The sequence below is a fragment of the Lepisosteus oculatus genome, chromosome 9, assembly GCF_040954835.1.
Source record: "Lepisosteus oculatus isolate fLepOcu1 chromosome 9, fLepOcu1.hap2, whole genome shotgun sequence".
Classification (NCBI taxonomy): domain Eukaryota; kingdom Metazoa; phylum Chordata; class Actinopteri; order Semionotiformes; family Lepisosteidae; genus Lepisosteus; species Lepisosteus oculatus.
Window position 1 is genome coordinate 22,893,428 of NC_090704.1, and position 22,199 is coordinate 22,915,626.

Here is a 22,199-nt window from a genome sequence, read left to right on the forward strand (position 1 = left end):
TGGAAAAAAACAGAAGGCATCAACAGGGAGATTAGACAACATCTCTTTGTCCTAGGAGTGAATGAGGTTGTCTTGCTTCAGTGTTTAGACGAAAATAAATAAGGGTATATCAATGTACTTTTTTACAGGAATACTGCATAGAGATTTTTTTTTCTTCATGAAAACAATTTGAATATTTTTTATCATTTAATTTTGCATAGAATGTTGGCTCACTAGATATTTCTAAGTGTTCCCCAGAAATCCATTGCATTCTATTATATCATACTACAAAGTAAACTGGTCATGGAATTTTTTACACTCTGGTGTCATAGTCACTTAAAATCAGCAACATATAAAAGCATTTATAGTGACTCCCGTCTGCCTTGGCTGACCCCTTTTATTTTATGCTCAGTCTTTTTTTTCTTTCTCTCCCTTACTACCTCTCTCTCATTCTTTGTTTTATTCACAGCAGCTTGTATATTTGTAAGGTTTTTTTATACAGAAAATGGTTGGGTTTCATAATAAATAAGTTGCAGAGAAAATTCTGGTGAGCAGTGCCCAGTAGTCACCTGTTTATCTATCCAGCTTTTATATCTTCAAATCATTGTATTGATTTTAAGGGCAGAATAAATGCCCTGAAATGCAGAAAGCTGTAACCTTGTCTGAACTCGATATCCATGGCTTGCTTTTTGAAGATTTAATGTGGTATTAAAACGAGGAAGCCAAATTGATGCAAATCCCTTTTGTTTCCCAAAGGAAGAGAGACTGTCAGTTCATGTAAAGAAATGTGTTGTATTCCTGGATGCCTTTTATAGTTTGGAAAATGTTATTGTTTTTCCTAGTTCCAGACTTTTATTTATTGTGGACTATTTCAAGATCTCAAATTTCATGTTTTTTTTCCGATTACTCACCCTGTGTAGCCATTGTCTGCATTAGATTTAATGCATTTTCATGCTCTTATTGATATAGGATGACACTAAATTTGGCGCCAGTCTGCCTGCCTCACAAAGCAGAATAAATGTTATACACTTCTGGTGTGAGGATCTGAGAGAGAGGAGCTTAAAGACAGGATTTTTAATCGTTACAGAAAAAAATTAAAGGCTTTCTTCTTTTCATCTGACATACATTTAAGTATGCTTATTTTGTCATTATTCTGTTTTGACAGCTGAATCTTATCTTCCTGGTTATTACAATGTACAAAATGGTGAAACACTCGACTTCATTGAAACCGGACTCCAGCAGGTTGGAAAACATTAAGTAAGTGAGGACTTTGTGATGTCCTGATTACTTCACTGATTGAAGACTCTTGTCTGTGGGGAGTACATGATGTTGTCGCATAGCAACTCCAAATGAAAATTAATGAAAATGTAACCATTTACAACTGTAGCCAAACCAATGCTATAGCTTAAGGTCCCAGGTTCTGGAGTTACTTTTTATGGGTTTTTGTGGTCATTATTTAGTAATGGATTGCACATCTTTGATAATTAACCCCTGTAATACCTCCCTTTGAGGTTGTCTTCAACATCAGAGCATTATTATTCCCCATTTTTTCATTTTAATCTGATTTTAACTTTTTGATTTTACAGACTGCGCTGATGTTTATGTAAACCTGCTCTCTTTAGCGAGTTGATCCATTAGGGATTTTTATCCCTCTATTCTTCTTGATTTTTGTTCTGATGAAACAAGGCAAATGTTTGTTTTACATAACAGCCTGACTTATCATGTTGCTTTCCAATTCAAATATACTTACTAAATCCAAGTGTGCCACTTTCACCAGGTTTTGGTAATAATCTTTGTTGCTGTTCTGTTGGTAAAATACATTATCTACATTAAATTAGTAACATTTCTTAGTTTTATGGCTTTTAAATTTCCAGTTTTTACAATTTTAGTTTAAATGTAAATGTATAATAAAACATAGAGCTCTACCAAACTATTTGCATTTATAAAAGAGCTGGTGAAAGAATTTCATTTAAAACCTAATACTATATTTTACTTTAAAAAACTGTCTTGATACTAAAATAAAGGTATTGTCTTTATTTATTAAATGTATCTTTTATGTTTGAATATTTTCTTATTATATCAGCTTTCCTAAAATTATTTTTTACTCACACACCAGTGTTGTCCACTGAATACCTGTATCTCATAGTGCTTCAATAAAATGCAGCTGTGTTCTTAAAAAAAATCAAATTTAAGAGGTTTGGCAGAAACTTAAAACTATGAAGCAGAGGCAAACAAAATATACAGAGAAAGTGTGGAAACCCAACTACTACTTTGTCCTGATGAGTAATACTTGGACCACATATTTCCGCTAAACTGGATTTATTCCTAATGTCTAACAAAAATATTTCTAGAGTTTCTTTCATGCACAGTAGTGTACATGATAAAAAGACTTGAACATTTTTTTATGTTTTACAGGGAACTAAACTATTCTGTCATTGGAAAAAACTTTTTTTCTAACTAGTATCTTCTTATTGTGTGTTCAAAAACTGAGCCTTCATTAAATAAGCTTATACAAAACTGCATGTGGAATATGTGTGGTTTTTCATAATATTAAAATGGTTGAACTCTCAGTGTATGCAATAGAATGGAACACAGTGAAACTAGACTTTTTCCTGAAGCAAACCACAGTTATTGTGAATGCTGAACAGCCTACAACCAATCTTAAGGTTAAGAGTGAATCCTTATAATAATAATGAACCTTGATCTTTTTTTATCTTTACTCAAGCACATCGGTATTGTCCTCTTGTTCTTATGTTTGTCTTCACTGGTCCTCATGATGACATGGGAAACACCTATTGTATGACCAGAATATTTTGCACAGTGTAACACCAGCTTCATTGCATGTTGCATGTAGAGAGGGCTAATCTGTAGCATCTCTCCCTGTTCTCTTCTTTCCCTCTTTCTACTTTCTCATCCACACCAGTAATTACCGTGTTTGTGATGGATACTATAATACGGATTTACCAGGGTAAGCTTGAACCCTCCATTAACAACTTTTGTAAGACTATCTTTTTATCCTAACTTCTGCTAAAATAAAAATAAAATAATTAATTTCAACAACAATTTCACAATGAAAAGTAACTCAATTCCAAGATAGTATTTGTAATTTTAAAAACTTGACAGTTGTACAGTTATCTTTTGTAATTGAACAAGATCTTCTTTTTTTTTGCTCACAGAAAAATTTCATTATTATTTTTTCTAATTTTCAAAAGTTGTCTAATTTTGCATTAATTACTTAAGTGCTTACTAACCTTCTCTTTGTAATCCTCCTGGTCTAATTTGTGTTTCTCTTTCCTGCTTATCATGCGTTCTAGCTATGAAGATAATAAGCCATTTATCAAGTAAGATCACTAGAGAGAAGTCAAGTTTGTTTTGAGCTTATAGTTTTCCCCTTTCTCCATTTTCTTCCTTTTCCGTTGCTTTTAAATGTCAGTTTCAGGATTCCACTTTCCTTGTTGTCTGTTGGCATCTTCAGTGTTGTCATTCCTGTTTACTGTTGTGCATCTGATCTTCAGAGGTGTCTGAAGGCTACCTTAGGTTTTCCAACACGTTTCTTTTCCTTTCCTCCCCTCTAACTATTTCTTAAGCCTTCAGACTGTGAAACATATCAGCAAGTCCTCAACCAAAAAGATGTAATTAACCGCCTGGAGTGAATAAAGCATACTAATGAAAAATTACATACAGTATACGGGACCTTTCTTTTTTTCAGTTTTTGCTTGTACATGCAGCCCAACATCATATGGCATAGCCTGTGTTAACATACCAGTGTGGCATGCAGCCGTGTTTTTCCTCACCCATCAGCCGTGTAAAGAAAAGAAATTCAGAAATATATCTTTCTTATTTATATTTATTATTTCTGAACATGCAGTGTTCAAATGTTTGCTATTGTGACAGTATCTGGAAGGACCCGTACTTGTAAAGCTTTGGAGTGCCAGTAATTATGTATGATTGTTTTTTGTTGTTATTGTTGGTGTTGTTCTTTGTTGGTGGTATTTTATTGGCACACTTAATGCTTTATGAATACAGGCTTGTTGATTTTTTCTAGGCACTTTTGTATTGATCTGCTCGCCTTTTGTTTATTTCTTTCAGATCCTGGGTACTTGGTGCTTTCTCACTGCTTTGCCTTCTCGGATTAACTTGGTCATTTGGGCTTCTATTTATCAATGAGTCAACCATCGTGATGGCTTATCTTTTCACAATATTTAACGCCTTTCAGGGAATGTTCATCTTTATATTCTACTGTGTCCTCCAAAGGAAAGTAAGTACCTCAGAAAAATGTATACACATTGTAACATTTAGGTGGAGAGCTCCAGAAAATAATCACAGCTGCCATTAGATGTTTTGTTCAATAGGGTAACCTTTTCGGATTTTTTTTCAGGGTGAACATTGTGTATGTTGGTTAACTTGCATGGTAAAGAAAACCTAAAGCATATATATCTGTGTGATCAGCAAAATAATTAAAGTACCATTTAGGTGTAAAAGACCAAAATCCACTGTGAGAATATTTATAGTTCGGCAAAATGAGCTTTAGAAATCTTTTTATCTGTCAGTGTCATCTGATCCATTCCTGAATTTATTGTGCATCAGTCAATTAAAATAGTAAATAAAATGCAGGTAGAAAAAGTGTTACTTTTCTAGTACTGAGAAAACTGCATGATTGCTGATGTCATCTGTAAATGTTATTATATAGAAATTATGTAGAATTGTTGATTCTACGGCTTTAAGAACTCTGCCATCCAGAATATGATTAAACGGCAGAAGAAGAATCTTAACTTTAAACTTTTTTATGTTTATAGTGTCATTTTAGGCCAAACTTTATGTGATGTGATGTTATTCCCCTTTAATTGCAATTTATGCCTTCCACTTGTGTTATTGATTCCAGCAGGAGAAATGTTCAGTTGTGCTACACTGTAATGCTGTGCAGTGGCACTTAAAACTTTATTGCTTTAATTAAACTCCTGCACCTATTATAACTAACTTTGATATAAGCAAGAATCATTAAGGATTGACTTCTGTTTACAGTTCCGTTGACAGATTACTCTTTGGGTCCTTCGTTAAAGCAGTTTGTCATTATATGTTTGGAGTCAAACCTTAGTGTTTTTCAGTAACCAGTCCCTTTGAGTGTTGCCTAGCTACTTAAAAAATGCAGAGCTGAAACATTAGGTTTTACCTGGAAATTGAACACATGTGTATCTAAGACAACCCGTGTGTAAAAGTGTTATTTCTGAGATTAAAAATAATGAGTATTTTTGGTAACTCTATATCTGTTTTTTATTGAATTGCCTTTAACATACTTTATTACAAATGTTAGATTAAAAGCTTTTGTGCAGCTTGTGGTGCAAATGTCAACAAAATGGCTGATAGTATAAAATAGTGCTTTACATGCTAACTGAGAAAGTCTTCAAACCACACATCAAATGGAAAAAAAAGCTGCTTGATCATACACATCTAAAACCTCTCAGACACCACATTACCGAACAACTTGCAAACCACTCATTGCACATTACTAGAGAACAAATAAAGAATAACAGTCCTAAGACAGCATTATCATCAATAGAAAAGATAATTACTACTCGGTATTCTTTAGTTTCAGTTTTTAAAAATAATGTGTCTTATTGTCACTGCTGCTGCCTTTTCTACTACACCAGAGTACTACACTTAGTGTACATCGCTGCCAGTAGCAGTATACACTAGGTACCCAGAGCACAAATTTCAGGAGCTGATTTATGTTAAATACTAAAATGAATTAAGGTGATCAGCCACCATTTCAGAACCTGCATTGAGTTAGCTGTCATCGTGCATTAATTTCGACCAATGGTTTAAATCCAATATCCACACCACTGTTTGGTAAACAAGAACAGCAGCAGGTGTTGCTAAATTAACCTATGAAACATTATAAATCCAATAAGAAGAAAGCTGGTACTAAATAATAAGCACAATAGCCCCACCAACCACATACTGCACAGCAATAAAATAAAACTTGGCTTTGTGCTGTTGTCTGGGTCCACATGTTAATAATATAGAATGAAAGAACTCATGTCTGAGAGCATACTGTATGGTTTAAGAACAAATATTTAGGCATGTTATTTTATAACAAACTACTATGACTCAGCAGCCAATAATTCCTGCAATAATTATATATGCTGGGCTTACTGTAAACCCTAATTTATTAACAGAGAATTTAGAGGACACCTCTTTAAAATTAAAACAACTAAAAGCTCTACTGTTGTTTATTTGATTTTTGTTTAACATTCTTTCATGTTTATAAAGGGTCTTTAAGGTCAGGAGCTTAGTTTCTCCTATTAAACACATGCTGATCAACGGTATTCTTGCACAGCAACTAGCCGAAATGCAACAACTGGGGACAGATTTAAACAAAATTCATTTTAGATGCATGGTGCGTGGTCATTTCTCCAGGGAGGAATGTTGCACTATTGTGGAATAACACAGACACTAATTTTCTCATATTATTTGCATTTGCAGGTACGTAAAGAGTACAGCAAATGTTTCCGACACTCTTACTGCTGTGGAGGATTACCGACCGAGAGCTCCCACAGTTCGGCAAAGACATCCACTGCAAGGACTAGCGCTCGCTACTCCTCCGGCACACAGGTAAGAGGAAACTGACAGGCGTCTTTTAATTAACCTTCTTTCCAGGAAAGAACATTGGGACTAGTTTATATGCAAATCATCTGCAGACACACACTGTATCTATTTTCCATGCTTCTGCTTTTTTCTTCTATGCTTCTGTGTTTGTCCTAGTTTTTGCAGCCCCATCCCTTACTTATAGCTCGCGGTGCTTTTAAAGGACAATGACCATGGCCAATTGAACTCTATATCATTACTGAGTGACACAATTTATGCCAAATGCAATATGATGATGCTGTGCTTGGCGAGTAAACTGGGTCAGATAAAAAGTGAATAACAATCCAAGAGTGCAATGAAAAAGGCCACAAAATAGCCAAGAAAGAAGGAGCTATGTCTTAATAAGTATTCTGTGTTTATTGAACAGAGCCGTATAAGGAGAATGTGGAATGACACTGTAAGAAAGCAATCAGAATCTTCCTTTATCTCAGGTGACATCAACAGCACCTCAACCCTTAACCAAGGTCAGTTCTAAATTTTTCGTTTTCCTGATTAAAGCTATCCCGACATGGGGGCAAGATCGTGCTTTTCCAAGCCTTAGGACTTTTGGAATCTTCTGGTTGCACGTGCACAACAGCCCATATCTCTAAAACAGTCATCACCTCTGGAGAGAGATCCTATAGACAGCAGCCAAAATATTTCTGAGCATGTAGATTTAAAAACAGTCTTGCATAGTAAACGTATTGCATCTTGACATCAGGACACATTCCTATTGCCTGGATGAAATGTCGAGCGTCATGGCAGTGGTCGTAATGTTACCCTAAACATCATCTGCCAAAGCATCTTTTTGTCAGGGCCTTATAACCATACCCTTCACAAACCTTCCCAAAATTTGATTTAAAAAAAATGAAAGTAGTATAGACTAGTCCTGGAAAGCCGGCTGTGCAGGAGTTAGAAAAAAAGGTCAGCCAACTTAAGATAAAGTTAAAATTTAAACGCTTGTATGGTCGACTAGAATGTGGACATCACTCAGGCTGGCAAGAATGCAAAGCGACTACTTCTATTTATAGGAAATGTTTTTTAAAATGATTTCATACATTATTGAGGCAAGGCATAAGTATGCTGATGAGTAGATGATGTTAAACTTTCAGTGACCTCAGCTGGGTGGAGAGTGTTGTTCTGCCTTACTGCACTGACATACTTCAAAATACAAATCTTACAAAGAAAGGTTAAAGCACAATACATGAAATGTCATTCAGTCAAACTGTATGGATGCTACTTGACTGAAACCACTGTTTTGAGGCACACAGCAAAAGGTTATTTCAGTAACAAAGTGTGCCTTACAATGTGATATTTGTGAATTTCAGTTCAAGACCAAAAGAACAGGCGATCGTACAGAAACTTGAAATATTATTGTAAGTTTGATCCGACCAGGAAGTGCTTGAATTGAAATTAAGCCAGTGAAAACTGGTGTGCTTTTAAACAAACAATATCAGTTTTGATTTAATTAAATTAGTTTAATGTTTTGTTGGTGTGCTTCAACTGTAACCTGAAAGAAAATCCCGGGAATGGCATTATGTAGAAGCAGGTTTGTAGTTTAAAAAAAATAAAGTAACACTGGCAGCAATAGAAAAGACAAAACTTAAAATGATAATACTGATTTCTGTTTGATAACGGGTTTAGCTTAGATACATATCACAAAGATCAAAATAAGTACTGGCCATCTGCTCGATCAGCTACAGCAGCAAAAATTTAAACGGATTCTTTTAAGTCTCTACTTTGGTTGTCAGCTTTTCGGCTAAACCAAACCTGCATTTCTTTAGGTCCTCAGTTGTATCTTTTCTGTTAATTAGAAGTGACTTTGAGCTTCCTGATATTCAGCTGTCTGGCACCAAACGCATGAAACATTTGAAAAGCTTTAGAGAACATGCTAAAGTTCTCTCATGGAATCGGAACTGGGATTATTGTTGATAAACTAAGGCTACAGAATGACCTGGAAAGTGTTGCAATAAATATAAAACAATAGTTTTCTAACTTTTAATGTTTAAACATTCCTGCAGTGCTGAGTATATTCACGAAACTTATTTATGATCAATTGATAAATATATTGCTTATATGTAAAATGCTGTTATCCAAATTTGCAAGCTTTTTGGTCATTCTCATGTCCTTTGCTCTTACTAATATAATGTCTTTACAGCAATTTTGTCTTCTTTCATGCTAATAGGGTGCATCTGACTGTGCTATCTCAAAATACCCCTCTGCAAAACTTTGTTTTCCTCTACCCAGCTGAATGTGAACGTTACAAATTGTGGCAACATCAGACTTGGAATGACAAATCTAGATGAACAGCAGTTTTATGAGAATTAGCATGTCATTTTAGCAGGTGTTTACTTAAGGGGATTCAGCCTACACCTGTTAATCAATGAAAACCAGTGTAATGTTCTTCACTGGCTTCTGTTAGAAACATAAACAGAATCACAGTTGCATAAGACAAACGTAAATCAGTTTATCCTGATTTTAAAGTTAGATATACAATATGGGATTGAAACAAAGGTTCATATGATGTCAGAATGACAAGTCATTTTTAAATATACTAAAGTCAACATTAAATATGGTCATAAAAATGAATATCCTACTAATTGTAGTGGTAATTTTGTTTCTCATACTTGAAACAAAAAGTAGAAGGAATGTTTTTATATTTTCTTTGTTCCTTAGACCAGATGATCTAATGATAAAAAGAAATCCAGTATGCCTAACACATACTATTATATAACATATTTTGCCACTTATTTGGTGGTTTGAAATATGCCTTGAACTGAGCAAACAGACCAGGGACAATAACGGCTTTCCATTTGTTTCACACAAATAACAGAGCAAATTGCACTTAGTTATTCCAAATTCTTGGTAAATCTGGCCTGTTGATTTCAACCCATCTGCCTGACCAGTTGGACAAATTTATTTCACACAAAAAAAAATGTTGTCATTAAAAGTAAAGAAGTAACTACATTTACAGTTAATAAACAGGTTTCCTAAAAAGAACACATATTTGAAATGGCTGAATACTCACCCCTTTTCCCAAAACAAAATTGTTTTAAATCAGAAACAGTAATTTATTGATTGTGTTGTATTCCTGGCAGCTTTGTCATTTTGTCCTGACAGAAATCCAAACATCTCCTTTCTCAGCTGTTTACTGTAAGATAAAACTGAGAATGGGTGATTGGGTGTTTTTTTTAAATAAAAAGGTTTCATAATTAAAACTGAAATATTCGAGTTGAAGTGTTGACTGTAGAAATCAAAAGTGAGGAAAAGAAAGGAAGGCAAAGTTTTGCTAAACATTGTGGGGTGTGGGGTGTGGGATGTAGGTCTTTTTGAGACATACAGTGTAGATGCAGCAAACTTATCTGTCTTCTTCTGTCTCACTGCTCCAGGGATGACGGGCAATTATCTACTAACAAACCCTCTTCTTCGGCCGCATGGCACTAACAACCCTTATAACACCTTACTTGCTGAAACGGTTGTATGTAACGCCCCTTCGGCTCCAGTGTTTAACTCACCAGGTGTGCTTACTTAACACTTCTGTTTTTGGGGGAATTTTTAGGCATTAATGTACTGAAGTCAAATCATTGTGTCTAGCTGAATTTGCTGTAGTATCCCTTTCCATATTTTCTGTACTATAGTTTTCTATAAATTACCATCATTGTTCTATAGACTGATCACTTGATATATTTCTCATTTTAGGGGAAAATGTAAGAGTGTTGTGATTTGTCATTCTTTGCAATTTTAATGGTAATAAAAACTAAATAATTTGGGGAAAGAGATACTACATTTTAAAGCTGCATTATATTGTTGTAGTTTTATTTGTTAGTGGGGAAGAATGTGCTTGCGTTTATTTTGTTGCTAAGCATAAGTGTTAGGCCTGCACGTTTTCTGTAAAGGGGCATGTTTTCTTGCGTTAAGAGATTTTATCTGATAGAAACAAACTGAATGCACTTTCAATAACTTCTTACAAAACCAAGTTCTGTTTACCCAAAATATGTATTTGTAGTATAGTGCAGCTATAATGTTATGTATTGGACTATGCTGATACCCATAAAAGAAGGTAAAATACCCTACTTTGTACAGCACTATAGCTGATACCAAATTCAAAGTTATACCCTCACACTGTGAAATTTCATTGAGGCTGTCATTTGAAGTTATTTTAATTTGGGGGTTGTAATATAAAAAGGCATTTTATAAAAGACAACTTTAATGGTTTGGAAATTGCATTGTCATTATCTTATTTTTTGCTTTTTCCTTACGCTTTCCTCTAGTGACCTACAGAGAGACAAGTATGGGAGTAAAACTTAACTTTGCCTATCAAATGTAAATTTTTTTCAGCATGATTATTAAAAAACCCAACAAAAACAAAAAAGGCACAATCAGTTGTTTACTTGAGATCATGATGTATACTCAGTGGGCAAGTGGTTCGCAAAATTCATACTCCAGAGACAGGATTTTAAAATGTTGCTTAATTTAACTTCATTTCTGATCGAAAAGCAAAATCATGAAATTGATTTCTAAATTCATTTTAGTCTCAGTGTTTGTTTTTCTTAGAAAGGAAAGACATTCTTTTAAATTGAAATCACAAGAAAAACACACAGCCTTCAGTCCATTTTTTTTGCTGCTGTATTCAAAACAAAGGCAAAAAGAAATGTGAAGGGAGAAAACTGTAACAATGTGCTTGCATTGACATAGTTTCAAGCACTTGCTCAAGGCTAAGGAATGTCTGATTTCAAAGTCATTGTAAGGCTTTCCAACATGCCTGCACTACAAAGAAAACTTACATAAAAACTGTGCAGATTATTAAAGCTGCAATGTATTTTACAGTTATAATGTATTTCAGCATCACATTACTTTGAAGTAGAAAGTACTCAATGAATACACATACATATTTCTATATTGAACCTGCATTTATAAGTTTGTTTAGCAAACGACAATAAAGTGTGACGTTTAGAATGGAAGGAGAAAAAAAAACATTCTTTAATAATTCATACAAGAAAATGCAGTATGTTTTCGGGAACCTGCACTTTCAGTTCAATACTTGACCGATACATCTGCATTTAATATTTGCTTAAGCCAAGGATTCATTTTGGGTTGGCCAGTCTGCTCCTTTCCTCGCAGTTTATAATTATTATTCCAACTTGCAGCTTTAGTGGCACAGTTTTGATTTAAAAAAAAGAGGAACGCTCTTTAGACGGTTTCCAAGCAGTTTTCCTTGGAGCCTTTGCACGAAATGCAGCAGTTTCACAGTGGTCAGTTTCATTCTAGTCACATCACTCCATCCTTTCTCCAGACATACCTGTCTGGATGAAAATGATTTTATTGCAGTGCATAAGCAAATGCTATGATCTTCACACTACCAGATGTTCATAATCTCCACCTCCCCTTTTATTTTTTTCCTTCTGCTGATAAGCGCTGTGATGTCTATTTTACATGTTTATGTTTGTACAAAAGAGGAATCTCTTATCTCAACAACAGCATGTCACCATAAAATACCCATTTTTCTTAATCTCTCTTTCATATCTCCAGCAGGATTTTACTTAATGTGTCATCCCTGCCATGGCTGAGCAAAATCCGCCATGGCTGACACACTCCTCCCATTTCACAGCTAATATTTATTCTTTGGTCTGATTTTTGTGACCCATGTTTACAGAAATTCCTAACATTTCTGCATCTGACCTCACTGGCCATGGTTTTCATGGGCCGCACTTGTAATAACTGGGGTTCATTCAGAACTGTCACTGTGACTGATGCAAGCTGCAGGGCTGTGGGCTAACTTTGACCTTTTAAAGCCTGGGGCAGTGGCAGAGAGAAACTGCAAAAGCACACATATACATCTCAATGGGAAAAAGGTTGCATTAACTAGAAAAAGAAGCTGTGATTGCTCCTTAATTTACTTTGCTGAACCCTTGCTCTAACTAAGTTGCTAAGATTTATTTTTTTTCAGTGATTATTCATCATGTTACAATAAATCATTTTACTTTCTTTTGTACATCAGCTACTCTTAGGCCAGATAGCCTGAGCAGACAGACATGATGTGAGTTGTCCAAAGTGAGTCATTTCACCTGCTGTCTATCGTGATGTCGGATGGTGCTTGTGGGCCCCCTTTAGTGCGAGAGATGGCTGTCCTTGTTAAACACAATTCTTTTGTATTTGTTCATTTTTTCAATTTTTTTCCCTCATCTCCATAAAAGGAGTTATTAGAACTTCTGTTAATGTAGTAGCGTGCCCGTTTGTGGCTACACATTCGTACATTTACCTATACTTTGTGTACGTGATATCTTCTTTTTTCTTTGCATTTTAGTGTTGTTTAGGACAAAAGACTGTCTCGATTTTACTGCAAGGAATGTTTGTAATGTTACTGCAAAACAGCTTTACGTTTTCTGTGGGAATGGTTTGGAGTATATGGCTACTTATGAAAACGTAATTTGTTTTCAAATTATACAATATGTAATATTTTATGTGTTGTTGAAGAATGATTTTTCTCTTCTTAAGTATAATTCAAATGATCTTGTAGATTCTTTAAGTTTATATCTATGGGATTTTGTCTGTAATGTTTTTCATAAGTAAATTTAAGCAATTAAAAGTACATTTTGTCCTGAACAGCATTAAATCTCTTTTCTTTTTTATTATTTTTTTAGGTGAAGTTAAGAGTTGTGGCTAATGTAAATCCCCTCACGTGTTTTTTTCTTTCCAGGACACTCACTGAACAATGCCAGGGATACAAGTGCAATGGATACTCTACCGCTAAATGGTAATTTTAACAATAGTTATTCACTTCGCAATGGGGACTACAGTGACACAGTACAGGTCGTGGATTGTGGACTCAGCCTTGACGATGCAGCTTTTGAAAAGATGATAATTTCCGAACTGGTGCACAACAACCTCAGGGCCTGCAGCAAGAGCCACAACATCGATAGAACTCCTTCAGCCAAAGTGGTGGTGGGTGGAAGCAGCAGTGAAGATGATGCCATTGTGGCAGATGCCTCATCTTTGGTGCACGGTGACACCCCTGGTTTGGAGCTGCACCACAAGGAGCTAGAGGCCCCTCTAATTCCCCAACGGACTCACTCGCTTCTGTACCATCCTCAGAAGAAAGTGAAGACCGAGGGAACAGACAGCTATGTCTCCCAGCTCACAACTGAGGCTGAGGACAACCTGCAGTCCCCCAATAGAGACTCACTTTACACTAGTATGCCTAACCTAAGAGACTCTCCCTATCCTGAGAGTAGTCCAGATATAGAGGAAGACCTCTCACCTTCAAAGAAGAGTGAAAACGAGGATGTTTACTACAAGAGCATGCCTAATCTAGGAGCTGGAAACCAGCTGCAGGCCTACTACCAGATCAGCAGAGGCAATAGTGATGGATACATTATTCCTATAAACAAAGAAGACTGTATCCCTGAAGCAGACGTGAGGGAAGGACAAATGCAGTTGGTGACAAGCCTTTAAAGTGTATTTAAAAAAAAAAACTTTCTCCTCCAACCCCTTAACCCCAACTCCAACATTTTCCCTTACCCTCCTCCGTGAAGACAACACAGACAATGTGGGGAAATTTTAACCGGGGCCTAGCATTCTCACCCTCATCTTCACAGACAGACAGTGGTGCGTGGTGGTCACTGTGTACTGGTATCTATATCTTTTGTGAAGTTTTCAGACAGACTGTATATAACATGCAGAACCAAGAGAAGATTTTTTTTCAAAAACAAACCAACTATGTATTTAAATGTGCTGCTGCTGTTAAACAACTCAAGATAAAAATGTACTGGCCATTCCAAATCAGCAGTTTTCTAAGTAAAAGGTTGTACATACAGTTATGTCATTTTCGTCTAAGCTTGCTTTGTATTATATACAAAAGCAGGCTGTGGGACCAGGACTGGAACTTTTGGACTGTCCTTAAATATTCCTAATGAGACTTTCTGAAATTAGGAATGTAAAGGTCCTGGATCATTTGTTAGAACAAAGTCATCTCCATCACGGTGAAGATTGGAACGTATAACCACTAGCAATCAAGCCACAGGCCTTATATTTTCTCAATTGTACATTGAACTGTTCTCAAGAATAATGGCTAAAGAAAATATATTTTGTTGTATTGCTAGTGTAAAATAAAATTCATGACAACCATAAATATAAAAGACATTTTAAAGAAGATTTTAAGACTTTGAAGAAACTATTGTGTAAAAGTTGCACATACGTTATAAAATGTTTATTCTTACACTTCATTCATTGTAGTACGTTTGAACAAAAAATGCTACAAAACTTTTTAAAAAATCAACAAAAACAAGGTCAACCCATATTCACTTTTTTCCACTTGTAAACAGTGTTTTGCTTACATACAAATTTCAAATTTTGTCCTTCAGAACAAGTCTGAATTTCATATTGCCAAAAGAATTTATCTTAGTTTGGGGGGACAATTCCCTCTGTTGAAGCCAATAAAGCCATGCCTTGCACAAATTTGGTGTAAATTAGATTATTCAAATGTCTTTTTTTGTAAAATACTTGACAGAACAATGGGCACTAGGCACTTGAGACCAATTTGTTTGGCATCAATTTTTATCCTTTAAATAATTACATTTCAGCTGATTGGATTTGGACATTTATTTATTTATGGATTTCAAAATCAACAAAATGATCTTGGATGATGTGTAAATTCTTTCAGCACTGGTATGCTTATTTCATTATTTTGTGTAAACATGTTATTAAAGTGCCCATCACTAATAACTGATGTAAAGTTCAACACTTGTTTGACAGTAAATAAATGTGAGATTTTTTTTCAAATGCTCTTCTAGCTGCTTCATTATTTTTGTTTCATGAGAAAGAAATTATTCCGCGCCTCATACTCCAATTAGATTGTATCACCTTGAGGGGATTTGCAGTCTGTTTTTAATAATTGTTTTTCGTGAGTAAAAAGAGTTAACTAGCTGCTATCTTTGGTAGCAAAATGCCAAAACTGATATTATATTTGATATTTAACTGATGTGATTCCACTTTTCTTCCAGCAAATTCTTAAAGATATTCCTTAAGAATATTTGCCATTAGTGCATCCTTCCAATTCCTAAAATGTACAGTTGACAAAGATTCAAAATAATGACGCTACAGTAGTAATGAAAATAAGCTGTAAATATTTTTGGCATAAGGTGTATTAATTGGTAAATAAGCATTGCCTACCCGTTACTTCTACCAGCTCTAAAGGAATATAAAAAAAGAAAACCAAGCCAATGCTGCTGTTGGGTTTGTGATTTATATGCTCTATTGATTTGTCTGATATTGATGTACATAGTTTTGCTGATACAGGCAAATGGATCATCACTTTACTTTTCTGCAGCGCAGTTATACATTGTACTGAGCATTAGTATTTGATTTTAATAGGTCTGCTGATGCACACATACTGATTGTAACCTTATAAAAAGTACATCTGGATCAATGTCCCTGAAAATCTGATTTCAGAAAGTCTTTTTTAAAAGAATTCTGGCATGGTTCACTTAAAAGCATGTAATAAAAGTGGTTTGCCACACAGTCCATATTTAATTATACTTAGAATTATATACTTTCTGTTCTAAAGGGCTTAAAATAGTGGGGTATTTTTTTATCGTTAGTCTCCATCTACAGTGGGTGTATAAAGTATTCAATCCCCTTGGGCCTCTACCACATTTTGCTCTGTTACGACCTTATTTTGCAGCATATTGTAACAGGATTTTTTATGATTAACAAAACACACTTCACATTTTGATGGGGTCATAATCATTTTTATTGTAAAAAAAGTTATGAAAAATAGAAAAACGAAAAATCCAGCTTGGACAAGTATTCACCCTGAGGCCTTAAGCATTTAATATTTAGTTGTTCCCCCTTTTGCAGTTTCAAGTCTCGTCTTTTGCAGTATGTTGTAACCTGCTTTTCACATCTTGCGGGTTTAATTTTTCCCCACCCTTGCAAAAGTGTTCCAGCTGTTGCAGGTTTTTTTGGGATTTAAGTATGGACTTAAACTGGGCCACTCACGGACTTCTGCTTTTCTTTAAGCCATTCAAAGGTTGTTTTGGCTTTTTGTTTGAGGTCATTGTCCTGTTGAAATATGATGCTCTGTCCTAAATTGTAGATCTTTTGCAGGGTGTTCCAGGTTTTTCTCCAAGGTCTGCCTATATTTTGCTCCATCCATTTTTTCCTCTTATTTTGACAAGCCTACCAGTCTCTTCCAATGAAAAGCAACCCCACATAATTATGCTGCCACCTCCATGCTTAACAGTGCTTTTCTTCCACCAGACATAACACTTGGCATCAAGGCCAAATAACTCAATTATTGTCTCATCAGACCACAAAAAAAAATTCCATATGCCTTTTTGCATACGCCAGATAGGACCTCATGCTTTTTTTCAAATGAGGGCTTCATCCTCACCATTCAGCCCAGATTACCTGAGCTATTGTTGACTCACCCACAGTTTCTCACATCTGTATTATGAGACATTATAGGTCTTTGAGGGTTGTTTAGGGTCTCTTGAGTGCTTCTCTCACCAATATCCTTCTGGCCTGGCTGCTGAGTTTTGGAGGACGACCTGATTGTTGAAGATTCTGAGTAGTTTTATGTGTCCTCTTCCTGATAATTGATTTAACAGTGCTCCATGGGATACTTGGGGTCTTTGAAATCTTTTATATCCCTCTCCTGACTTGTCTGTCCGCAAGTCTGTTCCTTAGTTGTTACGGAAGTTCCTTTGTCTACATATTGTTTTGTAACCTCGGTCTCTCCACCTCGGTCTTTTACAAACCCACAGATTCACACAGCTATCTCCTGTACAGCTCTTTTCACCCCACTCACACTAAAAACCTTCTTCCTTTTTCACAGTTCCTCAGGCTACGTCGACTCTGCAGTGACGACATGGATTTCCAGAACCAAGCACTCAAAATGTATTCCTTTTTCATCAAAAGAGGATACCCCACCCATGTTATCGATAGGGCCTTCCCCCGGGCCAAAAACAGCCCTTGGCTCTTCTACTCGACCAGGAACTCCCGGTCTCACAACCACATTCCTTTGGTGCTTCCCTACCACTCTAACATACCTTCTACCCCTGGGACCACTATTAACAACTACTCCATTTTACAGGATGATCCCTCCATCAGTTCCCTTTTTTCTGACCGCCCAATCATCTCTTACCGCTAAACACCCAATCTACATAAACTTTTTGTTCACAGCTCCTTTGACCGCACTCGGCAATCATCTCCACCAGGCACCTTCCCCTACAACAGAACACGCTGCATCACCTGCAAATACATATCTAACAACATGCTCATTCAGGGCCCCTCAGGTGAATTCCGGATCACTCAGACAACATGCTGTACTTCTAGCAACCTCATTTACTGTATCTCTTGCAAAAAATGCCCAGCTATCTACGTTGGGGAAACCGGAAGGAGGCTAGGAGACCGCTTCAGAGAACATGTTAGGACTGTGAAGATTAAAGATTTCTCCAAGCCCATAGTTTCTCATTTCACCTCAGACGGCCATGATCACACTGATCTCTCCGTATCTGTTCTCAATGAAGGGTTTCTCAACTCCCATAGCAGAAAGACTACAGAAACTAAACTCATCCTGACACTAGGTTCACACCTTCCCCCTTCTCTCAATGACTGATTTATTTTCACGTAATCTTCTGTATTCTCATGCTGGTTTTGACTTCACACCTTTCTTCACCCCTCTCCACTTTGCACTTCCTGAGTAGCCTATCTGCCTCTCCCCTATCCCAGCTTTTGTTCTTCTGTGCTATTTAATCTTTGCTGTCTGCCCTGTCTTTCTCACACCTGAAGAAGGCTTCACAGGTGAAACTTTGTGTTTTCTCTCTTCTTTTTTCAGCGTGGAATAAACCTATTACTTGTTCCTTTGCAGTCTACGCATGCTGACACAGCTACCCACCTAAACATATTGTTTTGTATGCAATGTCCAACAGTGGAAACTCGCATAGAGTTGTATTTATTGGCATAATTGAAGATGGCTTCTCTATGAGAGGAGCTGCCCACAGAATAAGATGTACTGTTAATCTAAAACTGCTTTCTCAGTTTTTGTTCTGATGTGAATATCAGTGTTTGAATAGTGGTTTTCAGGTGAAAGTTCAATGTAGAAGTACTTTAAAAAAGGTTAGAATGTTTATTCTCCAGGATTATAGAAATATTATAGAATTAACTGTGCTGCTGGGATACACTAAGTAAATGTCTTAGGAAATAACTTTTTTTTCAGCATATCACTGAAAACATTAGTACCAGGAATAAACTGCTTCCCTACTGATCAGGGCTGCTGTCTTTGTCCACACAATGTGTAAGTGTTGCTATATAGGGCAGAAGTGTTACTTGTATAGGGCAGAAGGGCAGCAATATGAGGTTTGACACTGCTGATATATATATACCTTTAAGGGTATTGCTATTGCAAGTGCTAGTAAGATTTTAAGTCTTTTTTAATTGTATTTAGTTGCTGCAACTATAAATTATTTTTCAATTTGGAGTACACATTAGGTTTTAGTTTCACCTACCAACACAATGTTATTGTTTGCACAACAGGGCAGACAGAGAACTGAATCAAATGGAAGATGTCAGGGCCAGTCTTGATGGCAGTCTTAATGTTACATGTTACATTACATATTGATGCCTCCTGTTCTTGAAAAATATGTATGCAACAAAGACTTTTCATGTATATGTTTTAAAATGGAATTGCAAGTGTTAGTGATGAGAGGCTTTTAACTTCAGAAGTATGAATTAGTCCAGCAGCAGCTTTGAAACTCGTGCTTTCAGAAATATTTTTTTTAAATCAGTCCGCATGCTATTGTTGGCATTTTTTAATTCCTGAAAATCTCTCGTAGGTAGAAGTGGAAAAGATGTATTGACCTCTCAAAGGAAATAATCTGTTTTGAGTGGTGTCATGTATTATCTGCAGTGCTGTATTTTCCATTGTTTACTGTAAATGTTGGTGGGAATTTGCTTCATTTTCAGTGTGAAATCCTGACCTTGGAATCTTACAAGTTTTATTCTACCGTGTTTTTTATTCTGAGAATTAATATACGTTCATGGATTACTTCTGTTAAAATGAGATTTATTTTCCTTCACTTCAAAGAACAATTTTGTGTGGTACACTATACTGCAGTCTGGTAATATTTATCTCCTTGCATGCTGTAATTTAAGGTGCATAAAAGATATTAATCCAACATTCATAAGCTCTTATATCACTTTAAGTAAACCTGTATTTCACATTGGTGAATGCTTGCTTGCTTTACAGTATATGACTGCTGTAAAACAGCTTATTAAAAAGGATCATAGACTTTGAAGGGAGAAGGATAAGAATTCAGACAGCAAGTGAACATTCCTGTGACTTACAGCATTACTTCAAGAGCTTTCAGCTGTAGTGAAGCGAAGACCTTCTGTAGAACTCCAGAAAACTAAACGTATTCTGAATAGTTTCTTCCATTTGAGAAGAAATCTAAAAAATGAATCTGGTTGCTGGAAATGAGGTCAGAATATCTGACATTTGAGAAATTAGCATTTTTCCTTCAAACTTAAAAGTTAGCTAAAATGTAAAAAATAAATCTATCTAGCAGATGTGAATAATGGGTGGCCTAAAAGGAAGTCAGTTGCATGTTTACGAGTTAAACTTAAGTATAAATTATAGGATTTTCTACCGACAGAAATTTTGAATAACTTTAATTACTAAATTCTCATTTCTGGGAAATACTCTGTTACTATGGAACTTGGCCATCAATTTTGCTTTTTATTTGTTCTTTTTTTGTTACGCATGACTCAATATAATAATTTTAAGAGATAAAATGATCTGACCCTACATTTCACACATACTGAATGTATCAATCATGTGAAAATTGTACTGTGGGTTTCATAACCACTTTGTTCCTTTTTAAGGAGTTGTGTGAAATGAAGCGAGTAAAATTAAACTGCAATTTTTAGGCTGAAGAACAACAACTCCTAATGAAAGGTTTTATTATAGACATAGATTTTTTAGGTTCCCAACAACTTTTGGAGTATTTTTCATTAGCTTCAAGATAAGAAGGGATATAATCCAGCAGTTTGCAAATTCAGCAATTTAGAAGGATTTATTCTTTCATTTCCCTGTATTTAGTATGATATTTTATTTAAAAAAGAGTACTTCATAAAAAAACTGTAGGAAATGGTCTCCTCATGCAAAATGGCTTTAATAATATCTTCTGAAACCCATAGACAAGACATACATAATACAAACTATGCATTAAAAATCAGGTTACAGATGACTCTGGGATCTGTGGAACTGGATGAGTTGGGTGAACACCATCACAAATTATATTATCATCTGTCCCTGATATACTTAATTTGCTTAAAATCCATAGCAGTGCAAAATGTGAAAAAATGAATTACAAGAACAACTAGAAAAAAGACCAAACACCCCAAAATGATTTAAGTCTTCATCAGGACATACATCTTTGATTAAACACGTTTCTCATGTAAACACAGATTCTTTAATTGATGCTAGAAACCATATGAATCTAATTTTAAACGTAATTAAAAAATAAGAGTTTTCAATATATGTGATAAATGTGAAAGATTATTCAACAAGAAGATGAAAATATTTTTTGAAAAACAACCTTTACATTCTAAACGGAAAAAAAAAATGGATAACATTATATTCTGTATTAATCGACTAAATACACAGTACTGTAGGGTCATGGCATGAATTTAACATTCACAAATTTGCTTATTCATGATTCTGTCTGGCCACAGGGATTTCAGATGGAAGAAGAACAGAGTGGTATGTTCCTTATGCCATTTAACAATGCATACTATTTACTGTAGTACATTACGCAACTGTAAAGGGGTCGCATGTAAATTCTCTGCGCCGAAACCTAAAAAATATTACAACCTTACTGTATATTAAAAGATAATGTATTAACATTGGTATGTTCTACAACTCATATTTAAAACTTAAAAGAAATATATATTTTTTAATTACATTTTAAGTTTCTTGAAATGCCTCTTAGTTGTCTTCAAACATGAACCAAATGTATTGATTATTTTTAAATTTCTTGATGTGGGGATCTTGAGCATAATGTAATATTGCTGTGAAGTATGATTCCTTTAATCATCTGATGGGCAACAAAATATGTGTAAAGAGAATTATAGTATTATATGCTACAACGCTACAATGCTACAAATTTCTATGATCACTTATCCTTGAGTAATTAATACTATTGTAATTGTAATGTAATTGATATTAATATACTTCTAATATTCTGGATTTTTTAAACATTTTAACACTTTACGGATTGATCATGAAATTAGATTTCAAGTATGTTCTGTAAATAGTAGCTGACTCATGGGTTCCAGTTCTAAATGACCAGTTTAACTACAATACATTGCAATAAATATGCAATAATATATGTATCATGTTGTCTGTTTATGCAAGGTAGAGAGAGATTGTGAGAGAGCCATGCCCTTTTCAAAGTTATGGCACTTATGGCAGCTTGGGTCAGCCAAGATCCCTTAAATCCTGGAAGCATTTCCTAGACACTGGAGATGCTTGAAAATTTAAAGGTCACCCATGGTTGACCATAGTAGCCAACAGTCAGGCAAAGGCTCCTGCATTA

At 35.4% G+C, this 22,199-nt stretch overlaps 1 protein-coding gene across 23 annotated transcripts in view; it reads left to right on the forward strand.

Annotated features, from left to right (window-relative positions):
• adgrl2a (adhesion G protein-coupled receptor L2a) overlaps positions 1-15,381 on the forward strand; it is a 323,813-nt gene extending 308,432 nt beyond the window's left edge. For 5 of the 23 annotated variants that reach the window (XM_015355714.2, XM_069194276.1, XM_069194275.1 and 2 more), the window contains 9 exons: positions 1,145-1,236; positions 2,903-2,947; positions 3,294-3,320; positions 4,069-4,237; positions 6,463-6,591; positions 6,992-7,088; positions 9,993-10,121; positions 10,875-10,892; positions 13,301-15,381. In XM_015355714.2, the coding sequence (XP_015211200.2) occupies positions 1,145-1,236; positions 2,903-2,947; positions 3,294-3,320; positions 4,069-4,237; positions 6,463-6,591; positions 6,992-7,088; positions 9,993-10,121; positions 10,875-10,892; positions 13,301-14,055 (1,461 nt within the window). In that variant the 3' untranslated portion in view covers positions 14,056-15,381. Of the gene's footprint in view, positions 1-1,144; positions 1,237-2,902; positions 2,948-3,293; positions 3,321-4,068; positions 4,238-6,462; positions 6,592-6,991; positions 7,089-7,931; positions 9,972-9,992; positions 10,122-10,874; positions 10,927-12,601; positions 12,655-13,300 lie in introns of those variants that run through there. The other 18 variants (XM_015355723.2, XM_069194279.1, XM_015355718.2 and 15 more) reach the window with 14 other exon arrangements.
• Positions 15,382-22,199: the final 6,818 nt, after the last annotated feature.